Source organism: Rhinatrema bivittatum, chromosome 2 (assembly GCF_901001135.1).
Source record: "Rhinatrema bivittatum chromosome 2, aRhiBiv1.1, whole genome shotgun sequence".
NCBI classification, from domain to species: Eukaryota; Metazoa; Chordata; class Amphibia; order Gymnophiona; family Rhinatrematidae; genus Rhinatrema; species Rhinatrema bivittatum.
In genome coordinates this window covers 9600758-9627568 of record NC_042616.1, presented here as the reverse complement: position 1 = coordinate 9627568, position 26811 = coordinate 9600758, and the positions used below count along the sequence as shown (strand labels likewise).

Here is a 26811-nt window from a genome sequence, read left to right as displayed (position 1 = left end):
GTTTGGGCTAGTGTCAGCTCCATGAGTCTTCACAAAATGCCTGGCTGTGATGGCGGCGCACCTCTGCAGGCTGGGAGAACATGTTTTCCCTCATCTAGATAATTGGCAGGTCAAGAGCACATCTCTGGCAGAGGCTGCAAGGTCTATGTGCTTGACCATCTGTTGCTAGGGTTTGTCATCAATTACTGAAGTCCCATCTCGGCCCATTACCTCAATTGGACTTCATTGGAGCCCTGCTAGACAAGGCTCAGACTAAGGCCTTCCTGCCTCGTCAAAGGGCCATTACTTTGATGACCATCGTGGCAGAGATTCAGCAGAGTCAGTAGGTGTCAGACTGGTACATGTTAAGGCTGTTAGGCCATATAGCCGCAACCATCCATGTCACTCCATTGGCACGATTACACATGCACAGAGCCCAATGGACCCTGAGGTTGCAGTGGTGCCAGACCACGCAGAACCTCCAAGGCTGCATCCGAGTCACCCCATCCCTCCAGGACTCATTGTCTTGGTGGCAGGTACTTTCCAATCTGAAGCAGCGGATCTCTTTTCAAAGTCCTCCTGCCCAAATTGTCCTAATCATAGATGTGTTCACCCTAGTCTGAGGAGCTCATGTTGATGGGCTCAGCACCTAGGGTCTCTGGTCTGCTCAAGAAAGCTGTTGTTAAATCAACTTCCTGGAATTTTGGGCGATAAGGTACACACTATGGGCTTTCAGAGATCGGCTGTCCAACAAAGTTGTCCTGATCCAAACAGACAACTAGGTAGTGATGTGGTATGTCAACAAGCAGGGAGGTACAGGATCGTACCTCCTGTGTCAGGAAGCGGTCCAGATCTAGTCATGGACCCTGTCCCACGGGATGATGCTCAGGGCCAAGTACCTGGCCGGGATGGAGAACATGGTAGCCGACAGACTGAGTCATGCCTTCAGACCCCACAAGTGGCCTTGGACCAGGGGGTAGCAAATCGGAAATGTCACCTCAGGGGGAGCCCGGACGTAGATTTATTCATGTCTCCTTGCAACAAGAAGGTATCTTGGTTCTATTCCCTGTACAGGTCAGACTGCAAATCAGCCTTGGAAGCCCTTGCCCTTCATTGGAGCAAGAATCTTCTGTATGCGTATCCTCTAATTCCCTTAGTGGCGAAGACTCTCTTGAAGCTTCGCAAGGACAAGGGGACTATGATCCTCATAGCACCTTACTGGTTGAGACAAGTTTGGTTTCCACTCCTTTGGGCAGATGTCCATCCGATCAGTCTGGGAATTTCCCCAGATCTTATCACATGCAATTGAGGCAGGTTGCAACATCCCAATCTCCAGGCCCTGTCGCTCACAGTCTAGATGTTGAAAGGTTAATTCTGCAACCATTCGATCTCTCACAGGATGTCTTGAGTCCTGGTGGCTTCTAGAAAACCTTTCACTAGAAAGTCCTAGACTGAAGTAGAGGAGGTTTCCATGTGGTGTGAGCAGAAGACCCTAGATCCGTTCTCCTGTTCCACACAAAAACTGCTCGATTACCTTCCTCACCTATCAGAAGCTGGCTTAAAAACCAACTCTGTTAAGAGTTCCTCGCAGTGCTACTGGCACATACCACCAAGGTGTAGATGGTACACCCATCTCTGTACAGCCTACAGTTGTACAATTCATGCGGGGCCTGCTTCAATTGAAACCTCCCCCTAAGGCCTCCCACTGTGTCTTGGGACTTCAACGTGGTGTTAGCTCAGCTGATGAAAGCTCCTTTAGAGCCACTGCACACTTGTGACCTGAAGTGCATCGCTTTGGAAGCTTTTATTGTAAAAACTGGAAAGCAATTCATAATCAGTTGGATTTCAGCAACTGATTTCTTATGTTCACCAACTGATTTCTTATGTTCATAAATGTTGTAAAATAAATAAATAAGTACCTGAACTGGAAGGTCATATTTTTGATGGCGGTCACCTCAACGCACAGGGTCAGTGAGTTCTAGGTCTTAGTGATTTATCCACCTTACACTAAGTTTTATCATGACAGTGTGGACTCACATATGTACCCTAAATTCCTGCCTAAGGTGGTGACGGACTTCCATCTTAACTAGTCCATCGTCTTGCCAACATTCTTTCCCAAGCTCCATTCACACCAAAGCGAATGAACACTGCACAGTTTGGACTGCAGGCACGCCTTAGCCTTCTATCTGGAGAAGACAGAAGCTCATAGACAGTCCACCCAATTTTTTATTTGATAGGAATAGGTTGGGCGTTGCCATTGCCAAACAGACACTAATTGGCTAGCAGATTGCATTTCCTTCTGTTATGCCCAGGTGGGACTGCATCTTGGAGGTCATGTCAAGGCTCATTCTGTCAGAGCAATGCAGTTGCAAGCAGTTCCCGTGGAGGAGATCTGCAAGGCTGTGACATGGCATTCTCTCCACACATTCACATCTTACTATTGCTTGAATAGGGATGGCCAACATGACAGTAGGTTTGGCCAATCTGTCCTTCAGAATCTAGGGCCCGTCATTTATGGCTGTTTCCGCCATTTGTTACCAACATCACCATTGTTGTTGTGCCCACTGGCACCTGGATGTGTCTCTGCTGGTCCCCTTTTATGTTGGGGAGCTGTTGTAGCTAGGATTGCACCCATGTGTGAGCAATACCAATCTTCTTGTCCTCAGAGAAAGCAGAGTTGCTTACCTGTAGCAGGTGATCTCCAAGAACAGCAGGATGCTAGTCTTCATGAATCCCCCCGCTACTCCACAAAGTTGGGTTTCTCTTATTTTTTCATTTATATATAATTCTATGTTATAAGATTGGAGAGGGACCCTATGTGGATGTGTGGTATAGGGCATGCTGGGCATGCTCAGCGTGCCAAGTCAAAGTTCTAGAAACTTTGGCATAACTTTTCTGTGTTGGGGCTCCATCTGATGTCACCCATATGTGAGGACTAACATGCTGCTGCCCTTGGAGAACACCTGTTACAGGTAAGCAACTCTGCTTTCTCTTGTTTTGCACACGCTGTAGCTTTACTTTCATGCACGGATGGGTTTTCAGTCATTCCCTCTATTTGTCAGAATGATTGTCCTAGCTTAAGGACCGAGATTGAGGATGGTTGCTCTCTTATGCACTTGTGCACTATTTTTGCATGTGGGTCCATTAATGCAATTAAGTATGCCTGAAGGTCTATTATGGTAGCTCTATAGTTGTAATCAATTTCAATAAGACCTATTTCCACCTTCAGCTCTAGGGATGTACAATCTCGGCATGCACTGGTTCTTGTAAATTACCTGATGGGCATGGAGGAGCTTTCTTGTTTTTACGTCCAATTCTTCAAGATGTTTATGAGACGAGTCTCCTATTCCAAAACTGTATAATGCAGGAATTGCAAGCTGGTTAACAGCTTGTGTCTTATTTTGTGCTGTTAAAGCACTCTTCGGAATAAGCTTCACTCTTCTATAGTACTCTTTACTGATCTTCTCTCGCAACACTTCATGCTGGATTTCTCCACCTCCCTCTACTCCTAGATATTTATATGCACACTCCTGCTCCAATTCCTTTATATTGCAATGTGTGGTCAGGGAGATGTTTTTAGTTTTGCTCAACTTTCCTTTCAGGAAATTTCCTTAGCAGATTTGTCCAAGCCAAATGTCATTCTGATGTTGTCTGAGAAACTTCACCACAGAGTTGTTCTGCTAAATGAGCATCACAAGAACTATAGAGTTTCACATTATCGGCAAACAGTAAATGGGATATCTTTGGTGGGGGTTTGGTGCTCTAAGATTAAGGCAAATTCCATAACCCAAGGAGTTAATGAGAGCACTCAGCAAGTTTAATGTCGGACTAAACAAAAGCGGTGACATGGGATTCTCCCTGTAACATTCCCTGCTGGATTTTAATATCGGAAATGACAGATTGTCCATCCTCATAATTCAGGTGCAGTGTAGTCTGCCACATTTTCATGGGGAACTTGATGCACTCAGTCAGTACCAGATTCACTTTGTATATTGCAAGGCCATTTATTATCCAGGAGTGTGGGATGCTATCAATGGCCTTCCTATAATCAATCCATGCTATACTGAGGTTCTGATTATGCATACAGCTGGTCATAATGTTTCAATAGCAGCTGATCTTTTGTTCCAAAGGCTCCTTTCTCTTCTATTGCCAAGATTTTATTAGAAGCAATGTGGTGATATATTCTATCTGCATCGATTGCAGTGAACACCTTACATATCACAGGCAAGTAGGTAAGTGTTTGATAGATTTTGGGGAAGGAAAGAAAATTGTTGGAAAGAGAATTGTTTTTCCTGTTTTTAACCATTGTGGTCTTAATTGTGGCTTTCTGATCAATTGATTTTTCCTGTTAGCCAGATCTTGATGGAGAGATGCTGTAAGAGAGAGGTGGACCCTTGAGCTGAGACGAGGTTGTTGCCGCCAGCACCATGGGGAGGCCCTGATGGTCCTCATCGTCAGGAGGTGGTTCCGAGAGAGAGAACCCAACAGGACCTTCACCTATACCAGCCCATGTTCCCCACGGGTTGAGCCTCTGGGTGCCAGAGCCAGCAGAACTTACGTGCAGGTCTCTCAGATGGCAGTCAGGAGACAGGTCGGTTGTACCAAGGGTCGAGGCAGGCAGCAGGCTAAACAAGGTAGAGGCCAGGCAGAGGTCAGGGCAGGCAGCGGACAAACAGAAACCAGGAAACAAGCAGGGTCAGAGCCAGAAAATCAATCCAAGGAAGCAGGGACGAGAGAGAGCTGGACGGAAGCAGGAACTGGAACTAGGATTGGGGCTGGAGCAGGAGGCAGGAGAACCACAGGAACACGATACAGACAACACGCATTTATACATGCCTTGCCTAACATCATCATCCTGGGCCGCAGGGAACTTTCCCTCTGTTGGCCCTTTAAATCTAGCCCAGGCGCGCAGCTAGGGGCCCAGGGATCACTCCGGTGTCGAGAGTGCCACGAGCAGGCCGCAATGGCAGAAAACCGCGCTGGGACGCAGCAGCGGAGGGGAACGCTGGAGCGGGCTTCCTGCCCCCACAAGTGAGGGGGCCCAGCTCGACTCCCCGAAGGCCGGGGCGCCTGACATGTGAAATATTTGAGCCCGAAGTTTACCACACAATCAGGGCCAGGACACTTCCAATTTGGGGCTCGTTTTAATCTGGCTTCCAGCTCCTGTATGGGTTCTCTGATGCACCACTAGGTCTCTCTTACAAGAAGAGCTTTTCTCATATTCAGTACATGGAAATAATCTCTCTCCCATGTGTGTTATCTCATGCTTTAATAGGCCTGCCTTGCGAGCAAATCTTTTCCCACATTCCGCACATGGAAATGGTCTCTCTCCAGTATGGGTTCTCTTATGAATTTCTAGTTCTCCCTTACAAAAAAAGCTTTTCTCACACTCACTACATGAAAATGGTCTCTCCACCGTTGGGGCTCTCTGCTGTATTTTTAGTGTTGTTTTATGACATGAGCTTTTCCCACATTCAAAGCATAAGAAGCGTTTCTCACCTGTGTGCATGCTAATGTGAACTAAAACTCCTCTCTTCCAAATGAAGCTTTTTCTACATTCAGTGCACTGCAATTGTTTTACTTTGATATTGTTTCCTTGATGTGCTGTTAGATTACTTTTCGTGCTAAAACATTTCCCACAATGAGTGCATACAAACAGTCCCTCTCCTGTGTGTGATCTCTGGTGTGCTGTGAGTGTATCTTTTTGATTGAAACGTTTTCCGCATTCAGTACATGGAAACGCATTCTCTACCATATGGTTTCTCTGATGCCTTACTAGGTGTGTCTTGTGAACAAAACTTTTCCCACATTGGATGCATGGAAACGGTCTCTCTCCTGTATGGGTTCTCTGATGCACCCCTAAGTCTCTCTTACAAGAAAAGCTTTTCTCACATTCAGTACATGGAAATGGTTTCTCTCCCATGTGTGTTCTCTCATGCAATATTAGGCTTCCCTTCCGAGCAAAACGTTTCCCACATTGCATACACGGAAATGGTCTCTCTCCAGTATGGATTCTTTGATGAATTTCTAGTTCTCCCTTATAAGAAAATCTTTTCTCACACTCAGTACATGAAAATGGTCTGTCCCCTGTGTGGGATCTCTCATGCATTATTAGATTTCTCTTGCGAGCAAATCTCTTCCCACATTCCATACATGGAAATGGCCTCTCTCCTGTATGGATTACCTGATGCATTACTAGATCTCTCTTGCGACAAAAGCTTTTCTCACATTCTGTACATGGAAAAGGTCTCTCTCCCGAATGATATCTCTGATGCCTTATTAGTTCTATCATGCGAACAAACCTTTTCCCACATTCCATGCACAGAAATGGCCTCTCTCCGGTATGGATTACCTGATGGATTACTAAGTCTCTCTTGCAACAAAAGCTTTTCTCACATTCTGTACATGGAAAGGGTCTCTCTCCTGTATGGAACCTCTGATGCATTACTAGATAGGACTTGTGAGCAAAATGTTTCCCGCATTCCATGCATGGAAAGGGTTTCTCCCCTGTGTGGATTCTCTGATGTATTTTTAGACGTTCTTTGCGATTAAATCTTTTTCCACAATCAGAGCATTGAAAAGGTTTTACGTCTGAGTGGGTACCTTGGTGTCTTATTAAATTAGTTTTGCGTCTAAAACTTTTCCCACATTCATCACAAGAAAAGGGTTTCTCCTCAGCATGAGTTATTTGATGTGTAGTTAGATTACATTTGCTCCTGAAGCACTTTCCACATTCAGCACATGGAAAGGGTCTCTCCCCTGTGTGGATTCTCTGATGCAATATTAAATGTAATTTCCTTGCCGAGCATTTTCCACAGGTGTCGCACACAAAGGGCTTCTTCACTTTCCCCTCTCTCTGGTCAAGCTCAGAATTCATTTGATCACTGTCATTATTTTGGAAGGGACTCTCTGATTTCAGTTGTCTCTGGTGGACGCCAGAAGTTATTTCATCACTGATAGTATTTTGGAAGTTCATTTCTGCTTTCAGGTATCTCTGATAGAGGTAAGAAGTCCACTGATCGTTATTACTTTGGAAGGGTTTCTCTGCTCTTAGCTGTCTCTGGTGGAGATCAGATGTCATTTGATCACTGTTATTACTTTGGAAGGGTTTCCCTGCTCTCGGGTGTCTTTGGTGGAATTCAGAAGCCATTTGATCACTGTTATTACTTTGGAAGGGTTTCTCTGCTCTTAGCTGTCTCTGGTGGAGATCAGATGTCATGTGATCACGGTTATTACTTTGAAAAGGTCTCTCTGCTCTCAGCTGTCTCTGGTAGAGGTCAGAAGACATTTGATCACTGTTATTACTTTGTAAGTATCTATCAGCTTTCAGATGTCTCTGGTGCTCAGGGATGTCTGTGAGCTCCCTGTCACTTCTCTCACACTCAGTGACTCCAACCTGTGAGTCTCCGGCAGGGTCCCTCTGATTCTTCTCTGATTCCTGAATACTTTTTCTAATTTTTCTCTTTTCAGTCCTCTGGGAAACATTCTTACAGACATTTTCTGATCGTCTTGTGATCTTTTCCAGTTCTTTAGGATGTTCTTCTCGATTCTCCTCCTTCTTTCCTTTCTCTCTGACATCATCATCTGCTGGATACAAAAATAAAACATTAATTGTGAATTAATGAGTAAGGAAAGCTTCCCATGACCAGGGTTCTCAGTCACACATTGACTACACAGGATAAGAAAACAAGAATATGAGATGTTGCCATACTGGGTCAGATCGAGGATGCATCAAGCCCAGCATCCTGTTTCTAACAGTGGTCAATCCAGGATACAAGTACTTGGCAAGAACCCAAACATTAATTAGATAAGAACATAAGAAATTGCCATGCTGAGTCAGTCCAAGGGTCCATCAAGCCCAGCATCCTGTTTCCAACAAAGGCCAAAACCAGGCCATAAGAACCTGGCAATTACCCAAACACTAAGAAGATCCCATTCTACTGATGCAATTAATAGCAGTGGCTATTCCCTAAGTAAACTCGATTAATAGCAGTTAATGGACTTCTCCTCCAAGAACTTATGCAAACGTTTTTTGAACCCAACTACACCATCTGCACTAACCACTCTGGCAACAAATTCCAGAGCTTTATTGTGCATTGAGTGAAAAATAACTTTCTCCGATTAGTCTTAAATGTGCTACTTGCTAACTTCATGGAGTGCCCCTTAGTCCTTCTATTATTCAAAAGTGTAAATAACCAATTCACATCTACTCGTTCAAGACCTCTCATAATCTTAAAGATCTCTATCATATCCCCCCCTCAGCCGTCTCTTCTCCAAGCTGAACAGCCCTAACCTCTTCAGCCTTTCCTCATAGGGGAGCTGTTCCAACCCCTTTATCATTTTGGTTGCCTTTCTCTGTACCTTCTCCATTGCAACTATATCTTTTTTGAAATGCGGCGACCAGAATTGTACACAGAATTCAAGGTGCGGTCTCACCATGGAGCGATATAGAGGCATTATGACATTTTCCCTTTTATTAACCATTTCCTTCCTAATAATTCCTAACATTCTGTTTGCTTTTTTGACTGCTGCAGCACACTGAGCCGACGATTTTAAAGTATTATCCACTATGACACCTAGATCTTTTTCCTGGGTGGTAACTCCTAATATGGAACCTAACATTGTGTAACTACAGCAAGGGTTATCTTTCTCTATGTGCAACACCTTGCACTTGTCCACATTAAATTTCATCTGCCATTTGGATGCCCAATCTTCCAGTCTTACAAGGTCCTCCTGTAATGTATCACAATCTGCTTGTGATTTAACTACTCTGAATAATTTTGTATCATCCGCAAATTTTAACCTCACTCATCATATTCCTTTCCAGATCACTGGACTGGTACTTTTCTATATATTTCAATATATTTTATTTATTTATTTGAAGCATTTTTATACTGACGTTCGAAGAACATCACATCGGTTTACATATAACAGGTGGAGAAAAAGTACATTATAACATAACATTATAAACCTGGATAAGGAACAAAAAGAGTAAAGTACATGGATTATACGAGAAGAAGGGGTATACATATAAATGATCTGGAAAGGAATACGACGAGTGAGGTTATCAGATTTGCAGATGATACAAAATTATTCAGAGTAGTTAAATCACAAGCAGACTGTGATACATTACAGGAGGACCTTGCAAGACTGGAAGATTGGGCATCCAAATGGCAGATGAAATTTATTGTGGACAAGTGCAAGGTGATGCATATAGGGAAAAATAACCCTTGCTGTAGTTACACGATGTTAGGTTCCATATTAGGAGCTACTACCCAAGAAAAAGATCTAGGCATCATAGTGGATAATACTTTAAAATCGTCGGCTCAGTGTGCTGCAGCAGTCAAAAAAGCAAACAGAATGTTAGGAATTATTAGGAAGGGAATGGTGAATGAAAGGAAAATGTCATAATGCCTCTATTTCACTCCATAGTGAGGCCGCATCTTGAATACCATGTGCAATTATAGTCACCACATCTCAAAAAAGATGTTGATGCACTGGAGAAGTTATTTATTTTATTTGTTTAGATTTTTAGATTCTGCTTTTCAGCAATCAAAATGATAAAGGAAATAGAACGGCTCTCTTATGAGGAAAGGCTAAACAGGTTAGGGCTGTTTAGCTTGGAGAAGAGATGGTTGAGGGTTGATATGAAAGAGGTCTATAAAGTCCTGGGAGGAATAGAGTGGGTAAATGTGAATCGATTATTTACTCTTTCAGATAATAAAAGGACTAAGGGGCATGCCATGAAGTTGGAAAGTAGCATATTTTAAACAAATCAGAGAAAATTCTCTCTCACTCAATGCATAATTAAGCTCTGGAATTCATTGCTGGAGGATGTGGTTAGGACAGTTTGTGAGGCTGGGTAGAATAAAGGTTTGGATAAGTTCTTGGAGGAGAAGTCCATAATGGAGAAATTACTTACCTGACAATTTCATTTTCCTTAGTGTAGACAGATGGACTCAGGACCAATGGGTATAGTGTACTCCTGATAGCAGTTGGAGACGGATCAGATTTCAATCTGACGTCAGCCCCTAGTACATATAGCCCTGCAGGAAGTGCAGCTCTTCAGTATTCTCCTCGAAAAGCATTGTGGATATATGTGTGACTGAATAATTTGAATAACTTGATTAACTTTATAACTTGGCTAACTTAATTAATTTGAACTGGTTGAATTGGTTATAACTGGAGACCGCCAGTGCCCCCAACCGAGAAACGTTGACACCCGGTAGGATGGGTGTCCTAGCTGAAAGAAAACATGGCTTACCTGTGAATCACCCGAGAATTCCATGAGTAACGGCAGCCATGGGTGGGATGCTGAGTCCATCTGTCTACACTAAGGAAAACGAAATTATCAGGAAAGTAATTTCTCCATTTCCTAGCGTGTAGCAGATGGACTCAGCATGGAGTGCCCCTTAGTCCTTCTATTATTCAAAAGTGTAAATAACCAATTCACATCTACTCGTTCAAGACCTCTCATAATCTTAAAGATCTCTATCATATCCCCCCCTCAGCCGTCTCTTCTCCAAGCTGAACAGCCCTACTCCTGAACCGGGTAGAAGGCTGTCCGTGACCCACTTAGTATTGCCCTTGCGAATGCTGTGTCCTCCCGAGCCTGAACATCCAGGCGGTAAAACCTGGAAAAGGTGTGGATGTAGGACCATGTCGCCGCCCTGCAGATCTCGGCAGGTGACAGCATCTTGGTTTCTGCCCAGGACACTGCCTGGGCTCTAGTAGAATGGGCCTTGACTTGTAGAGGCGGCGTCTTGCCTGCTTCTACGTAGGCCACCTTGATGACTTCTTTAAGCAAGCGGGATATGGTTGCTCACGAGGCCGCTTCCCCTTGCTTCTTTCTGCTGTGAAGGACGAATAGATGGTCCGTCTTTCGTAGGGATTCTGACCTTTCCAGGTATCGGATTAGGAGTCTGCTGACGTTGAGATGGCGTAGACTTCAAACCTCTTCCGAATTCTTAGGTTCATCTGGCGATGGTAGCGAGATGGTTTGGTTGAGATGGAAGTGAGACACCATTTTGGGGAGGAACCACGGAAATGTGCGTAACTGGATAGTTCCTGGGGTGAGTTTGAGGAACGGCTCCCGGCGGGACAGTGCTTGTAGCTCGGATATACGACGGGCCGAACAGACTGCCAGCAGGAAGGCTGTCTTCAATGTTAATAGTCGGAGAGACAGGCCACAGAGCGGTCTGAAGGAGGTTCCTGCTAGGAAATCTAGGACTAGGTTGAGGTTCCAAAGAGGCACCAGCCACTTTAGGGGTGGTCGGATCTGCTTGACTCCTTTCAGAAAGAGGGAAACATCCGGGTGAGAGGCTATGCTGCCGCTCTTGCTCTTGGCTCCGTAGCATGACAATGCGGCCGCCTGTACCTTGATGGAGTTAAGAGACAATCCCTTCTGTAGGCCGTTCTGCAGGAATTCCAAAATCGCAGGAATTTTGACTGAGCGTGGTATGATGTTGCGGTCCTCGCACTAGGCTTCAAATACTCTCCAAATCCTTATGTATGTCAGGGATGTGGAGAACATGCGTGCTCGGAGTAGGTGTCAATTACTGCCCCCAAATATCTGTTCTTCCTCAGGCAAGTCCTCTCAATGGCCAAACCGTAAGAGAGAATTGAGCTGGATCCTCATGCAGGATCGGTCCCTGTTGGAGCAGATCTCTGTGTGGAGGTAGTGGGAGGGGGCTCCTTGTCAGCAGTCTTCGCATGTCTGCGTACCACGGTCTTCTTGGTCAGTCCGGGGCCACTAGAAGTACTGGTCCCCTGTGGTGTTCTATCTTGTGGATGATTGCGCCCAATAGGGGCCACGGCGGGAAAGCGTATAACAGAGTCTCCTGTGGCCAGGTCTGTACCAGGGTATCGATCCCCTGGGACTGGGGTTCCCGCCTGCAGCTGAAGAAATTGGGCACTTGGGCGTTGGGCTGGTTTGCCAGGAGGTCCATGGTTGGTGTTCCCCAACGGTTTACTATCAATTGGAATGCTGTGGTCGACAGCCTCCATTCTCCTGGGTCTAGACTTTCTCTGCTGAGGTAATCCGCAGCGACGTTGTCTTTCTCGGCGATGTGGACGGCCGAGATCTCTTGAAGATTCGCTTCCGCCCATGACATTAGGGGTTCCATTTCCAGAGACACCTGTTGGTTTCTGGTTCCTCCCCGACGGTTGATGTAGGCCACTGTTGTGGCATTGTCCGACACTACTCTGACCGAACCGTAAGCAGGCTAGTCTGACTGCCCGGGCTTCTAGGCGATTGATGTTCCATCCCGCCTCTTCTTTGTTCCATTGCCCTTGGGTGGTTAGCCCCTGGCAGTGTGCTCCCCATCCTGGATATGCTGGCATCCGTGCTGAGCAGGATCCAGGATCCAGGTTGGTGAGGATAGTCTCGTTCCCTGGCTCAGATAGCCTTCTTGTAGCCACCATCGTAGTTGGTCCCGAACTCTATACAGGAGCTGTAGACTTACGGTGTAGTTTATTTATTTATTTAAAAGCTTTTCTATACCGTCGTTCAGTGATATACCATCACAACGGTTTACAAATAGGCACATGAATAAATTTAAAATAGATTGTAATTTAAATAGTAGGTGCCAAAATTGTTCAGTTACATGATTCAAATACTATATGCAATATGTAATGTGTATTGTAATTAACTTTATGGACTATCCATACATGCGATATACTGTAATTCTTTAACTTAATATGATAAAAATAAAAAAACGCATATATGTTCTCTGGTGACTTTTTGTTTGCCTGTGTGTATGAGTCCTTTTCATGTTTCTTAGTACTATCTATTCCCCATTCTCACTTTGAAAAGCTTTTTTGAAAAGCCATGTTTTAAGCTTTTTTTTGAAAAGTTTTAAATCTCTCAATCTTATTTCGGGTGGCATTGAGTTCCATAATATTGGGCCAGCTAATGATAATGCTCTTTCCCTTACTTGTGTCAGTTTCGCTGTCTTTACAGAGGGTATGGTCAGTAGAGCTTTATTTGCTGATCTGAGATTTCTTTGGGGAACATGTAGTCGTAATGCAGTGTTTAACCAATCAGTATTTTCTTCATTGATTAGCTTGTGGATTGTGCATAGTGTTTTAAATTGTACTCTTTGTTCGATTGGCAGCCAGTGTAATTCCGCAAGTGTTTTGAGTGATGTGATCCCTTCTGCTTTTTGCAGTTAGAATTCTGGCTGCAGAGTTCTGTAAGATTTGGAGTGGTCTTAGTGTTGTATATGGTAATCCAAGGAAGAGTGTGTTACAATAGTCTGTGCTAGCGAATATAAGCGCTTGTAGAACAGTTTGAAAGTGTACTTGGGTTAATAGGGGTTTTAGTTTTCTAAGGACCATTAGTTTGGCGTAGCCCTCTCTAACTTTCAATGATATGTGTTGTTTGAGGTTGATTTCATTGTCAATTATTACTCCTAGGTTTCGAGCTTTTTCGGTTAGTTCCACTATCTGATCGTTTTTAAGTTTGATGGGATTCTGGATTAATTCAGGGGTTTTTCGTTCAAGGTGTATGAATTCTGTTTTTTCAATATTAATTACTAGTTCCATTTGGCTTAGTAGTTGTTTAATTATATCTAGGTACAACATTGCTAGGTTCAACGTTTTTTCAATTGTTTCGTCTACTGGTAAAATTAGCTGAATATCGTCAGCATATATGTAATGTATAATACCTAGACCAGCCAAGAGGTGGCATAGGGGCAGCACGTAAATATTAAATAGAGTCGCCGAAAGTGCTGAACCCTGGGGGACCCCAGTTTTTAGCTTGATTTTGTCTGATATAATGTTTTTTTATCTGTACCTGAAAAATTCTATTGTTTAGGTAGGATCTGAACCATTCTATTTCTTTTAGCCTTTTTAGTAGTATGTTATGATTTACCGTGTCAAATGCTGCTGACAGGTCTAGTAATATGATGTAGTGTTTCCCGCTGTCAAACCCACGTAGTACATTATCTGTTAAAGAGATAAGTAATGTTTCAGTGCTACAGTGTTTTCTGAAGCCATGTTGTGAGGGGTAAAGTATGCTGTTGTTGTCTAGATGTTCGGCTAGTTGTTTTTGTATCGTTTTTTCTATTAATTTAGCAAGCATGGGTAGGTTTGAAACAGGTCTATAGTTACTCAAGATGTTTGGGTCACTGTTTTCTTTCTTCAGTATTGGTTTAATTACAGCACCTTTAAGAGAGTCCAGCATTAGGCCTTCACTAAGTGATAGGTTAATTATTTTTGCTCTAGTGAGGGAGGTTATGTCAGCTAGTTTTTTTATGTCCATGGTGGGAATGGAACAGTGGATTCCATCATGATAGTAGTTAGAGTTGTAGGGGACTCATGTCAGCTCTTGCCCATGGCACTACTTCTAGTGTGGACTACTTCTAGTGTGGACGCCATGAGGCTGAGGACTTGTAGATAGTCCCATGCTGTTCGCTCAACAGGGTTCGTAACTGGGTCATCAGTTTTGATCTCCTTGTCGATGTCAGGATGACCTTTGTCTTGTTTGGTGTCGAACCGGAATACCAAGTATTCTAGAGATTGGGAGGGCTGCAGGCAGCTCTTGTTTGTGTTGACCACCCACCCAAGGCTCTCCAGTAGAGTTTTGACTCTGTTGGTTGCCTGGTGGCTTTCCTCTGGGGATTTCGCCCTGATCAGCCAATCGTCTAGATAAGGGTGCACGCGGATTCCTTCCTTCCTCAGTGTTGCTGCCACCACCACTATAATCTTGGTGAACGTCATACATCACGTGACCCCTTCATTTAAATGTTTACATGGCTTCCTTGGGAAAGTTTATTCACTCTGTCAGAGCATCACGTGACCCCCTCATTTAAATGTTTACACGATTTTGTTTCCTATATTAATGCAGATGATATACAGGGGGCAGCACCACTGGGACAGAATAGACAACGTTATGGATCGGATGCTGCCTGTATATCAGCAGTGGGGGACTGGTTAAAACAGAGTGGACTGGTGTTTAATACCAAGAACACAGAAGTCTGACAGATAGGAAAAGGTGTGGAAAGGTGTACTTTGAAAATGGGTGGGGTTTTGGTGTTCATGGTTGAGGAGGTGAATTGATTGGGAGTCAGATTAGTGAGCTGAGTATGAAGAGTCATATTATTCCGGTAGTGCAATGTGCCCACCTGAGATCGGTGAGGCAGATAAAGTCATGTTTGGAGTTCCCTACATGGAAAGCAATGGTATATGTGTTGGTATTGCAGGGTTTTATATCTGGGACTCCTAAACTGGAATAAAGTCACAGTAAATCAGCCCCTGGGTCTGCTAAAAATGCAGATAACGCAATCCTTACCCAGGGAGAGCAGGGTCTCATAATTCTCCTTCATCACCTCCCTGTAAAGCTCCTTCTGCCCTTCATCTAAATACCCCCACTCCTCCTGGGAGAAAGAGACAGCGATGTCATCAAACGTCACCCGCACCTGAAACACAAACCAGAAACACTCAGAGACACGAGGAGGGGCTCAGTGTGCATTAGAGCTCAGCTGGATTTATTCTCATATTTATCTGAAGAAACTAAGAGAGGCCATGCTGGGTCAGATCAATCTTCCAATGAGCTCAGCCTCCTGCCTCTGACAGTGTCGGATCCATGTCACTTGGAAGACCCGGTGTTGTGCTTTGTGTAGTTCTGGGACAATTATTATTTTGTAAGTAACACAAGGGATAAGATTCCAGGTCCAACTCTATTGGCTGGAGATGGACTTTTGTTACAACTCATGCTAACTACAGAACTGACAAACATGGAAAAGGAAGCTGGAAAACTGCTGAAGAGCTGAGAACAGTGAAAGAGGAATTGTAAGATGTGCAGACCTCCAAGGACTCACAAAGACCTTTCCTTATTCACTGAACCAACAGCAACCGGAGACTCAGACCATTGTGAAGACGCAACAATGGCAGAGCATCTCCAACCAACAAGGCCAAGAGGAAAAGTTCAGAGAAATAACCCAGCGTACATCTACCTGGCTATACATCACTTGTATCCAGGGAGAAAAGATATAACAATCCCAGTCTGTGAGACTATGGAGGAGCCACCATCATCACAAAGCAAGCATGGGTGCAGACTGACCCCCTGGCCTCCCCGTCCATCTGATCCACGAGAAGCAGCCTGGCCAACTGCCAGCAAGTCCTGACGCACTGCTTGCAAGAATAATAAGGAGCAAACTTTGCTTTCTGGTTACCTATCCCATCTCCAACGATGCCTACTGAATGTAAAATATCTATATTCCTGCCTAATCACGTGCCAGCAGCTGATTAGGGCTATATTTGTACTATTTGTAGTTCTTATAATGAAATCTTAATTTATTTAGATAACTATCTAGTCTCTAAGAATTATTTGCAAGTCTGATTGCATATTCCAGCGTTCTTACCACCCAGAGCTAATTCCCCTACAAATCTGGCAACACCAGAAGATCCTAATGGGGAGATCCCTTCCCTGTTACTCACCCCCAGAAGCTGATCCTCAAACCCATCTGCCCTCCAGTAACTGGTCCAACCTTCTTTAAATCCATCTAGACACCTGACATTAATCACGACATCAGGCAACAAATCCCACAGTTCAATTGTGCATTGACTGATAGATTTTCTTGCGTTTATTTTAAGATTTTAATATGTACGTTTTATGGCATTTCAAATAACTGTCCTTTAGTTACCTGTCCCACTCCCCTCATGATTTTATAAAATGCATCATTTCCCCTCTCAGTCATCTCCTCTCCGTGCAGGAGACCCCTAACCCGTTTATCCTTCCTTCATGAGGAAGCTCTTCCATCACCGTAATCGTTATTGTCGCCTTTCTCTGTACCTTGTCTAGTTCTGCTGCATCTTTCTAGAGATGGGGGAAGCAGAACTGCACACGGCACTCAACGTGTGGTTGCACCATACATCTAAGAAGAAACATCAGGATCGCAGTTTTGCTCTTTATTCCTTTCAGTACAATTCCTAACATTTTATTTCATTATTGACCACAGCTGCACATAAGGTGAGGATTTCAACGTATTGTCAACAATGACTCCAAGATCCTTTTCCTGGGTGGTGACTCTTGATACAGAACCCAACCCTTAGTTGGGATTACTTTTCCCTCTCTCATCACTTTGCACGTGTCCATGTAAAATTTCATCTGCCACTGAGACGGAGAGTTCCCGAATCTGGCAAGATCCTCCTGCAAGGGCTCACACTCTGCGTTTAACTAACTTGAATAATTTTGTGCCATCTGCAGATTTAATCGCCTCACAGATCATCCCTTTTCAGATCCTTATTGTAAAAGGGAATGCCATGATCTCTCTCCCCAGGAAATGCCAGACTTGTTCCCCTGATTCCTCTGTGGCCCTCAGGGTCTGCAAGTGAGAAGATTCTCTAATATCAGAGGCACAGAATATCAAATGTCGCCGCCTGGATAAATCAGTGAATAATAAGGCTGCTCGCCCTGTAAAACTGTTGTTAGCAGTAATTTTGTTATAGGTTTGACAATTGCTTTGTTTTGATTGTAAATATTGCCACCCTTAACATAAGGCTTGGGGGTGGTTAGCATTGCGTGGCAGTTACTACCCTTATCACAAACATGAGGGTAACTACATGGAGCAGCAGATACTACCATAAAAAAAACTTGCTGGGCAGACTGGATGCACCATTTGGCCTTTTTCTACTATCATTACTATGTTATAAAACCTAAGCTGTAACAAAGCATTTCCCTGAACATCAGGTTTTATTACACCAGGAAAGCTCACTAAGAACATAAGAACATGCCATACTGGGTCAGACCAAGGGTCCATCAAGCCCAGCATCCTGTTTCCAACAGAGGCCAAACCAGGCCACAAGAACCTGGCAATTACCCAAACACCAAGAAGATCCCATGCTACTGATGCAATTAATAGCAGTGGCTATTCCCTAAGTCAACTTGATCAATAGCCGTTAATGGACTTCTCCTCCAAGAACTTATCCAAACCTTTGCACTCACCACATCCTCTGGCAACAAATTCCAGAGCTTAATTGTGCATTGAGTGAAAAAATCAGGTTTGCTTACCGTAAACGGTGTTTTCCGTAGATAGCAGATGAATTGGCCATGCTGTCTGGGTACATCCTCCGTTCCACTAGGTGGCGGAGCTCTCTAGGATCACCAAAGTCTTTCAGTGAGGTGCTCCCTCTTGTATCTTCCCACGTTTGCCTGAGGCTCCTCAGTCCATGTCAAAGCAAATTAGTATGCCATGTCGGAACTGTCCGGGGAGGCGGGAGGGTTAGCATGGCCAATTCATCTGCTATCTACAGAAAACACCATTTACAGTAAGCAAACCTGCTTTTTTCACATAGATAAGCAGCTGAATTAGCCATGCTGTCTGGGAGTCCCCAACTGTCGAATTGAGCTTATTGTTATGAGTACATTTCTCTCTCTTTTTTTTTTTTGCTCAATACGGTGACGTAGAGGCGGACAGTTCTTATGAAGGTGTTTTACCTTTTGAGTATGTGCCTTTCTGTAGAATAGTCCGCCCCATGTGTGCATCATCCGCAGCTTGTTTATCCAAACAGTAATGGGATGTGAAGGTATGTAGTGATGACCACGTGGCTGCCTCACCTATGTCCATGAGAGGCACCTCTTGGAGGTGGGCAACTGAAGCAGCCATTGCGCGGACTTGATGCGCTTTGGGCATCGCAGATAGTTGTTCTGAACGCTTTTGATAGCAGAATTGTATACAGTTGGATATCCAGGAGGAAAATGTTCTTTTTGATACTGGACGTCCTGGCGCGTTTGGATTGAAGGAGAGGAAGAGTTGTGATGCACTGTTGGGAGAATGGGTGCGTTTTTTGTAATAGGCAAGCGCTCATTTACAATCCATAGGTACCAGCAGGAGTTAGGATGCATTGGTATGTGGGCATATGCATCCTTCAAGTCCAGTGAACACATCCAATCGTTGGGTTGAAGGAAGGGAAGAATGGACTTGAGAGAAGTCATTTTGAATTTTTCTTTGTGAAGGTACTTGTTGAGTGAGTGTAGGTCCAAGATTGTACGTAGCCCTGACTTTTGGGAATAAGGAAATATTGTGAATAGAACCCGTGATGAAGTTGTGGGGAAGTTAATTCCCGAATGCACTTTTGTTGGAGGATTATTTTGATTTCCCGAAGGAGAGGTCCTCGATGTGCAGTCTGGTGTTTCTGAGGAACTAAGTGTGGGAGGTCGGAAAGGATTTGAAATTGAGGGAGTAACCCTCCTTTATTATAGTCAGGACCTATTGGTCTGATGTAATGTTGTCCCAGGCTGGGAGAAACCTGGACAACCTGCCCCCTACCAAAGATGTCTGAGCCGGTGGTGAGAGTATTTCTAAAAACCTTGCAGGATCTTTGAGGGTTGAGGATCAGTTTGTTGACGGGACTGGCGAGGGGCTCTGGGGTGCTGTCACGGTCCTTACTGCCAGTAAGGCTGCTGTCTGGTAGGTTGATAGGGCGGAGGCCTGTAAAAAGAATAAGCCTTGTACGTTTTGGGATATGTGGTTTTCCTGTAAGAAGAATACTGTCACCTAGATGATGAAGGCTGGTGAGAAGAGATTAGTGACAGTACTGCTGTGTCTTTTGTTCCTTAAGCTTTGTTACCATTTCGGTGAACTTATCTCCAAACAAATTGTCAGGTCAGCATGGAAGATTGGCTAATTTGTCATGGATCTGAGCCATGCAAGCCTCCTCGCCACTATAGTGTTCGCAGACGTTTTTGAGGAAATCTCAAACCCCTCAAACTGAGCGAAGGAGGTGTCTGAGACCTTCTTCCATATTATGATATTCTGCAGGCAAGTTGGTCTCTGAAGACCCCCTACTGTAAATGAGGCTTTAAAGCCTGTAGATTTTCAAACAGATATCGTGCTATGAAAAATTGATGATTTTGGATCTTAGCATTTAGCATGCTGGATTGAAACGCGTTCTTTGCGAAGTCATCCAGGGATCTTGCATCTCGAGCTGGTGGTGTGTTTGAGTGTAATCCTGACTTCCTTGCTTTATGCATCACAGATTCAACTACTATAGAAGTATGTGGGAATTGAACTGCTGAGTAAAGGGGGGAGTCCCTCATGCGGTATTTGAGGTCTATTTTCCTCCATGTCGGTGGAGTAGAGAGAGGGGTATTCCATGTCTTTTCCATTACTGCATTTAGCACAGAATGTTGTGGAAGTGCAATGAGCTCAATGGGACTGACCTCCGACATAAGGAAGGCTCTTGGCGGAAGTCCCCCAACTCCACAACGTTGTCCGATTACAAACGAATCATGCATCTTTACAGGATTTCTCTCCTACAAGCAAAAAAAAAACTATTACGCCAGCAGAATCCACGATATTCAATATGACGCCAGGGCCCTGTTTTCCTATGTATCTCAACTTTCTAAACCATCTGCTCCTTCCATTCCCGACAATCAGGCTCAATCCAAAGCCAATGAACTCGCACTCTTCTTTCAAGACAAAATTGCAAACACTCTAGCGCTTCTCCCTACTAAACCAACACCACTTTCTCTAAACCTCACCACCACAGGCTCCCCTAGTGCTACACTAGAGTCCTTCGAGCCCACCACCCCGTTGGAGATAGAATCAACACTCAAGAAGCTGAAACCATCCAGCCACCCATTGGACCACATCCCAACAAAACTTCTGCTCCTTATTCCAGGCACCATCTCCAGATCTTTGGCCGACATCATTAACTGCTCCCTTGCCCAAGGAATTTACCCGGATGACCTCAAAACAGCATCGATTAAACCCCTCTTGAAGAAACCCAGCCTAGACACTAACGAGCTCTCCAACTTCCGACCCATTTCCAACCTCCCGCTGCTAGCAAAACTCACCGAGAAGGTGGTGAACACACAGCTTTCGGACTACCTGGAGGAACACAAAATTTTATACCCCTCCCAGTATGGCTTCCGTAAGTCCTCCAGCACTGAAACCCTCCTCATCTCGCTAACAGACCACATCCTCATGGGCCTAGACAAAGGGATTTCATTCCTGCTAGTTCTCTTAGACATCTCTGCAGCGTTTGATACCGTGAACCATAGCATCCTCCTCAATCGTCTCTCAGACATTGGTTTATCTGGACACGCCCTCCAATGGTTCAGCTCATTCCTCAAAAACAGAAGCTCCAAGATCACCATCAACAATAAAGAATCTCCTATCTTCAAATCTACCCTAGGTGTTCCCCAAGGCTCCTCTCTATCCCCCACTCTCTTTAATATCTACCTACTGCCTCTCTGCCAGCTACTCACAAACCTCAACCTAACTCACTATTTATATGCTGACGACGTTCAGATCCTGATCCCTATAAAAGAATCCCTTCCAAAAACGCTCTCCTTCTGGGAAAACTGCCTCAAGTCCATCAACCACCTTCTCACCAGCCTGAACCTGGTCCTCAACGCAGCCAAAACAGAATTCCTTCTCATCTCCTCAGACCATTCTACTAGTCACGATCAGTCAACCTCTATTCCTCAGACCAATCAAGTTAGAGATTTAGGAGTCACCATTGATAACCATTTAAACCTAAAAAAATCTATCAACAATATTACGAAGGATTGTTTCTTTAAGCTACAAGTTATGAAAAGACTCAAACCCCTCCTCCACCTCCAGGACTTCAGAACAGTACTTCAGTCAACGATATTCTCCAAAACCGACTACTGCAACACTCTCCTAGGGCTCCCGATCTCTGCCATTAAACCACTACAGATGCTCCAGAACTCAGCAGCCAGGATATTAACCAACACTAACAGGAGATCTCACATCACCCCGATACTTAGAAACCTACACTGGTTACCTATTAAATACAGAATTTTGCACAAAGCACTCACTATTATCCACAAATCCATACACAATCAACTTCCTTTAGACCTTCAGTTACCACTCAAATTATACACATTGGCTAGACCCAACAGATCGGCACACAAAGGAACCCTTCAAGTTCCCCCAACTAAATCCACTTGTCTAACCTCCGCGAGAGAACGGGCACTTTCCACAGCTGGCCCCGTCATCTGGAACAACCTGCCGACTGATCTAAGACTGGAACCCTGCCTGATTACCTTCCGGAAAAAACTCAAGACTTGGCTTTTTGTCCAAGCCTTCCCTCAAGCCTAACATCGCACCAGAGCTTTCATTTAGCTCAATAGACTAAATGTCCAAACCAGTAACTGCATATTCATCCATGTTCATTCTCCAGTTTTTTCTGTCCTTTATTTCCTGGCTATTCTAGCCTCCAAGTTCCTTTCCCTGTTATTTGTACCTGCGCTTCGGCCTTCTTGTTATATGGTTTTTTTTGCTGAGTTAACCCCTAAGTTTGATGTAAACCGGCCTGATATGACGCTTGTCATGAAGTTCGGTATAGAAAAATGTTAAATAAATAAATAAATAAAATAAATAAAACATTTTAAGATCCTAACATTTCTTGACGGGGGTTTGGTATTTTCCTCGTTTCTATATTTAGCATTAACCCTACCTTTTCCAAGAATTGGGAATAGATAAGATCTTCTGGTGAAGAGGCGGGTTCAGGCAGGACCTCAGCTGGGTCTGAGGGATAGTCTGTTGATAAGTCTGCTGAGGAAAATCTGTCTAGGAGATCTTCCACTGGCAATGAGGCCTTTGTGGTTGGTCCTTTGGAGCTGGACCCAGGATAGAGTGGTCTTCTGGAACCACTGGTATTAAGGGTGGAATATGTAGTGGTGGCTCATGTGTCTGCTCCACTGATTGTAAGAATTGTGATAATATTGTGGTGATTTGGGAAATAGCTTGTGAAGCTAATCCTGAAGTAGGAGTGCACGTCAGGGCTTCTACAGGCGGTAGGGCGGCCAGTAGTATATCAATGTTTGGGTCCCTGGGATGCGTTACAATTGCTGGAGGTTGTACGACTTTTCGAGTAAGAGGGTCTTGGAAACGAGAATCAGTACATCGTAGAGAGACAGTAGAAAGACCCAAAAGCACCTCTGATGAAGATGACGTGCTGCCGGAGAACCTTGGCGGAGAGATATCTTGGTCAGAATCTACTACTAGTAGAGGTGACAGTTTTCTAGGTCTTTTATGACCCATTGAATGCTTTTTAGGCTTCGGCTGCATCGGTAGCGTCGTGGTAATAGGATCTGCACCAATGTGCATCAATGGCATAGGTGGTGCATTGGCAGGATGTGATTGCAACGCTTTCTCTTTGCTTCGGTGCGCCGATGCGTTGTGTCTCCGGAGGTGCGTCGATGCTTTGTATGAAAGCCGGAAAGATGGCCGTAGGTGCAGCATGCAGTCACGGTGTTACCGATGCATCCCCTGTGCTCTGCATCGATTTTTGACGGGGCATCGGCGGTGGGTGTTTTAACCCTGGGGGGGTCTACAGAAGATGCCTGTCGATGAGAGGGGGGTCTTCTTCCTTCTCTTTGGGCTGGAGAGGATCTTGTTGAGGCCTCAGAAGGGGCATAAGAGCCCGATGGTCCTGCTTTTAACTGTTGAATCCAGGTAGCTCACTGGCGCTGCACTCTTGGGGACATACGGCCGCAGTCACCACAGTTTGCCTGGTCATGGTCAAGACCGAAGCAGATATAGCAAGATCTGGGGCCATCAGTGACCGACATAATCTTGCCACAGGCACAGAACTTAAATCCTGGTCGAGGCATCCTGACTGGTATAGCCCTTTCCTGTGGTTTTTGATGGGTTTTTTTTTACCTCACAACTAAGAATTCTCTCAGAAGAGGAGAGCTCCGCATGCGATTAGTCGCACGGAAAAAAACAGACTGAGGAGCCTCAGGCAAACGCGGGAAGATACAACAGGGAGCACCTCACTGAAAGACTTTGGTGATCTTAGCGAGCTCCGTCACCTAGTGGCACTGAGGACGTACCCAGACAGCATGGCTAATTCAGCTGCTTATCTATGTGGAAAAGAATTTTCTCCAATTAGTCTTAAATGTACTACTTATTAACTTCATGGCGTGCCCCTAGTCCTTGTATTATCCGAAAGTGTGAATAACCACTTCACATCTACTCGTTCAAGACCTCTATCATATCCCCCCTTCTCCAAGCTGAACAGCCCTAATCTCTTCAGCCTTTCCTCATAGGAGAATTATTCCATCCCCTTTATCATTTTGGTCGCCCTTCTCTGTACCTTCTCCATCGCAACTATATCTTTTTTGAGCTGCAGCAACCAGAATTATGCACAGTATTCAAGGGTACAATATATTCCTAACAGGGCAGAAAGAGTTTTGTGTCCTGGGCCATAGTCTCTCATTTATAGTTACTTTCACTATCCATATGTCAGACATGTCAGGAAGCAGAAACTAAGAGCAGAGGAGCAGCTGCTCTGCAGGAGACGAAAAAAAGGAAGAGCCTGAAGGGCTGCATGGAATGGATTAAACAGGTGGGGGGATGGGCACAGTCCCAGGCTGCATCCCCTGCCCCCCTGCTGCCAGTCTCCTACCTGCTGAGCAGAAAGCCCTGCGGCCATTCTCCTGCCCCTTCTCCAGAGCAGGATTTCCAGCCCCGGCTCCCTCCCTGCACGTTCCCTGGGGTGGGGGATGGGATCAGTCCCAGGCTGCATCCCCTGCCCCCCTGCTGCCAGTCTCCTACCTGCTGAGCAGAAAGCCCTGCAGCCATTCTCCTGCCCCTTCTCCAGAGCAGGATCTCCAGCCCCGGCTCCCTCCCTGCACGGTCCCTGGGGTGGGGGATGGGATCAGTCCCAGGCTGCATCCCCTGCCCCCCCTCCTACCTGCTGAGCAGAAAGCCCTGCAGCCATTCTCCTGCCCCTTCTCCAGAGCAGGATTTCCAGCCCCGGCTCCCTCCCTGCACGGTCCCTGGGGTGGGGGATGGGATCAGTCCCAGGCTGCATCCCCTGCCCCCCCTCCTACCTGCTGAGCAGAAAGCCCTGCAGCCATTCTCCTGCCCCTTCTCCAGAGCAGGATTTCCAGCCCCGGCTCCCTCCCTGCACGGTCCCTGGGGTGGGGGATGGGATCAGTCCCAGGCTGCATCCCCTGCCCCCCTCCTACCTGCTGAGCAGAAAGCCCTGCAGCCATTCTCCTGCCCCTTCTCCAGAGCAGGATCTCCAGCCCTGGCTCCCTCCCTGCACCGTCCCTGGGGTGGGGGATGGGATCAGTCCCAGGCTGCATCCCCTGCCCCCCTCCTACCTGCTGAGCAGAAAGCCCTGCAGCCATTCTCCTGCCCCTTCTCCAGAGCAGGATTTCCAGCCCTGGCTCCCTCTCTGCACGAGCTCTGGGGCGGGGGGCAGCTTTGGCCTCTGCTGGCTCAAGCCGTTCCCCTTCTTTCCAATGTTGCCAGGTCTCAGCACTCCCAGCCCAGTAAACCCTGCATCCTTTCAGCAGGAAGTGACATCACTAAAGAGGGAACGGGAAGTGAGAGGAGCATCTGCTGGACAAAGCTCTGTGGTGAGGGATGCTGGGAATTGTGGGAAGTGTAGTTCCGAGGACTGAGAGGTTTGGGCTAGGCGGGCTCAAGAGCAGGAAGCAGAGGGAGCTGATACTCCTCCTCCTCTTCACCGCCAGAAGATTCTGACCAATCAGAACTAGAGGGGCGGATCCTCACTTCTGCCCACCCTCAGGAAGATTGTGACCAATCAGTGGCAGAGGGGCGGGATCTTCACGCCAGCTCTTAGGATTGACCAATCAGCGGCAGAGGGAGGGGTCTGGATGCTGAGCGCCCGCCCCCTGCCCGGTGAGAGCGCAGATTCCGATTCCGATAACTTTATTGGCAGGAGAATCCTACATCTGAGCCAATGCTCTGCTAATGCAGGGGGAGTTACAAACTGAGCCCACATTATAACTCGGGGCATGGGGGTCTCTGGCACAGGATTTATGGTAGCACAAGAGGAGGGCGGAGTGAAACACACACACACATATAGATAAATCACAAGAGGAAAATGTGGGGCATAAAGTGTACTGGACAATAACAATTTAACACCAAGCAATTACTTTTATGTTACATATGCACACTAGATAATGTGCACGAAGTTAAGTTTACAGTAATCAATAGTGTAAATGCGAAAGGACCCCCACACGCCCGTGTTTCGCATCAAGCTGCGTCAAAGGGACCGGAAAATTCTCAAATCTTAATGGTTGGAGAGTGAAAAAGCTTCTTAGAATTTAACTGGCAGCGTAAAGTTCAGAGTAGATCCTAAAAGCATCGCTGGAAACAGTGCTTCATGGCACCTGATGTTTGTAAGAAAAGAAACCTTCTTGAGAAGAATAAGGAACCGGGAGGGTCTCCTGATGAAGGTTGACTGAACGGTAAAACAGGCAGGTCTCTTAGGCCCAGTGCAGTTAAGAGATTTGCAAAATTTAAAGCACTGTCAGATTGGGCACGCGTGCCGGAACCGACAGGGGAAGAAAAGTTTTTAAACAACCCGATGTCTTGAAGGTAGTTTGTGCTGGCGAGATATCATTTTAGAACAGACCCCTTCAAGACATCTGAATTCTCTGATACACCACTAGGTCTCTCTTACATGAAAACGTTTTCTCACATTCTCTACATGGAAAGGGTCTCTCTCTAAAATAAGTTCTCCAAATGACCAGAAGGTGTCTCTTACAAATAAAGGGGTAGATTTTAAAAGGGTGCGTGTGGGCGCCGGGTGTGCGAGGGCTACCCGGCTCGCATAAACACCTGATTTTGTAACTGGGTCAGTGCACGCAAGGGGGTGCACAATTGTGCACCTTGCATACGCCGAGCCGCGCTGCCTTCCCCCGTTCCCTTCCCCCTAGCCTGACCCTCCCACCCCTTCCTCTAACCTTTCCCCCCCAGCCCTACTCTAACCCCCCCAAAAAAAGTTTTATCATACCTTTTGCGCCTGCCCGCACGCAATCCTTCAACATAGTGGCAATGGCCGCTGTGTCAGAGGCCTCTGGCCCCACCCCCT

General features: G+C 45.6%; 1 protein-coding gene across 4 annotated transcripts; it reads right to left on the bottom strand.

The window, feature by feature from the left end:
• Window positions 1-2296: 2296 nt before the first annotated feature.
• On the bottom strand, window positions 2297-25267 carry LOC115083493 (oocyte zinc finger protein XlCOF6-like). Of its 4 annotated transcripts, none has more exons than XM_029587348.1 (2): window positions 15272-15325; window positions 2297-7566 (listed from the first exon to the last, which is right to left on the bottom strand). In XM_029587348.1, exons 1-2 carry the CDS (start codon window positions 15303-15305, stop codon window positions 5090-5092), a joined length of 2511 nt encoding a protein of 836 aa, XP_029443208.1. In that variant the 5' UTR covers window positions 15306-15325; the 3' UTR covers window positions 2297-5089. The 4 variants fall into 4 exon arrangements, 2 of the variants coding, with proteins under 2 accessions (XP_029443208.1, XP_029443209.1); XM_029587349.1 differs by having other exon boundaries at window positions 2297-7563; window positions 15272-15324; XR_003854346.1 differs by lacking the exon at window positions 15272-15325 and adding an exon at window positions 25070-25267 and having other exon boundaries at window positions 7431-7566.
• Between the last annotated feature and the right edge of the window lie 1544 nt (window positions 25268-26811).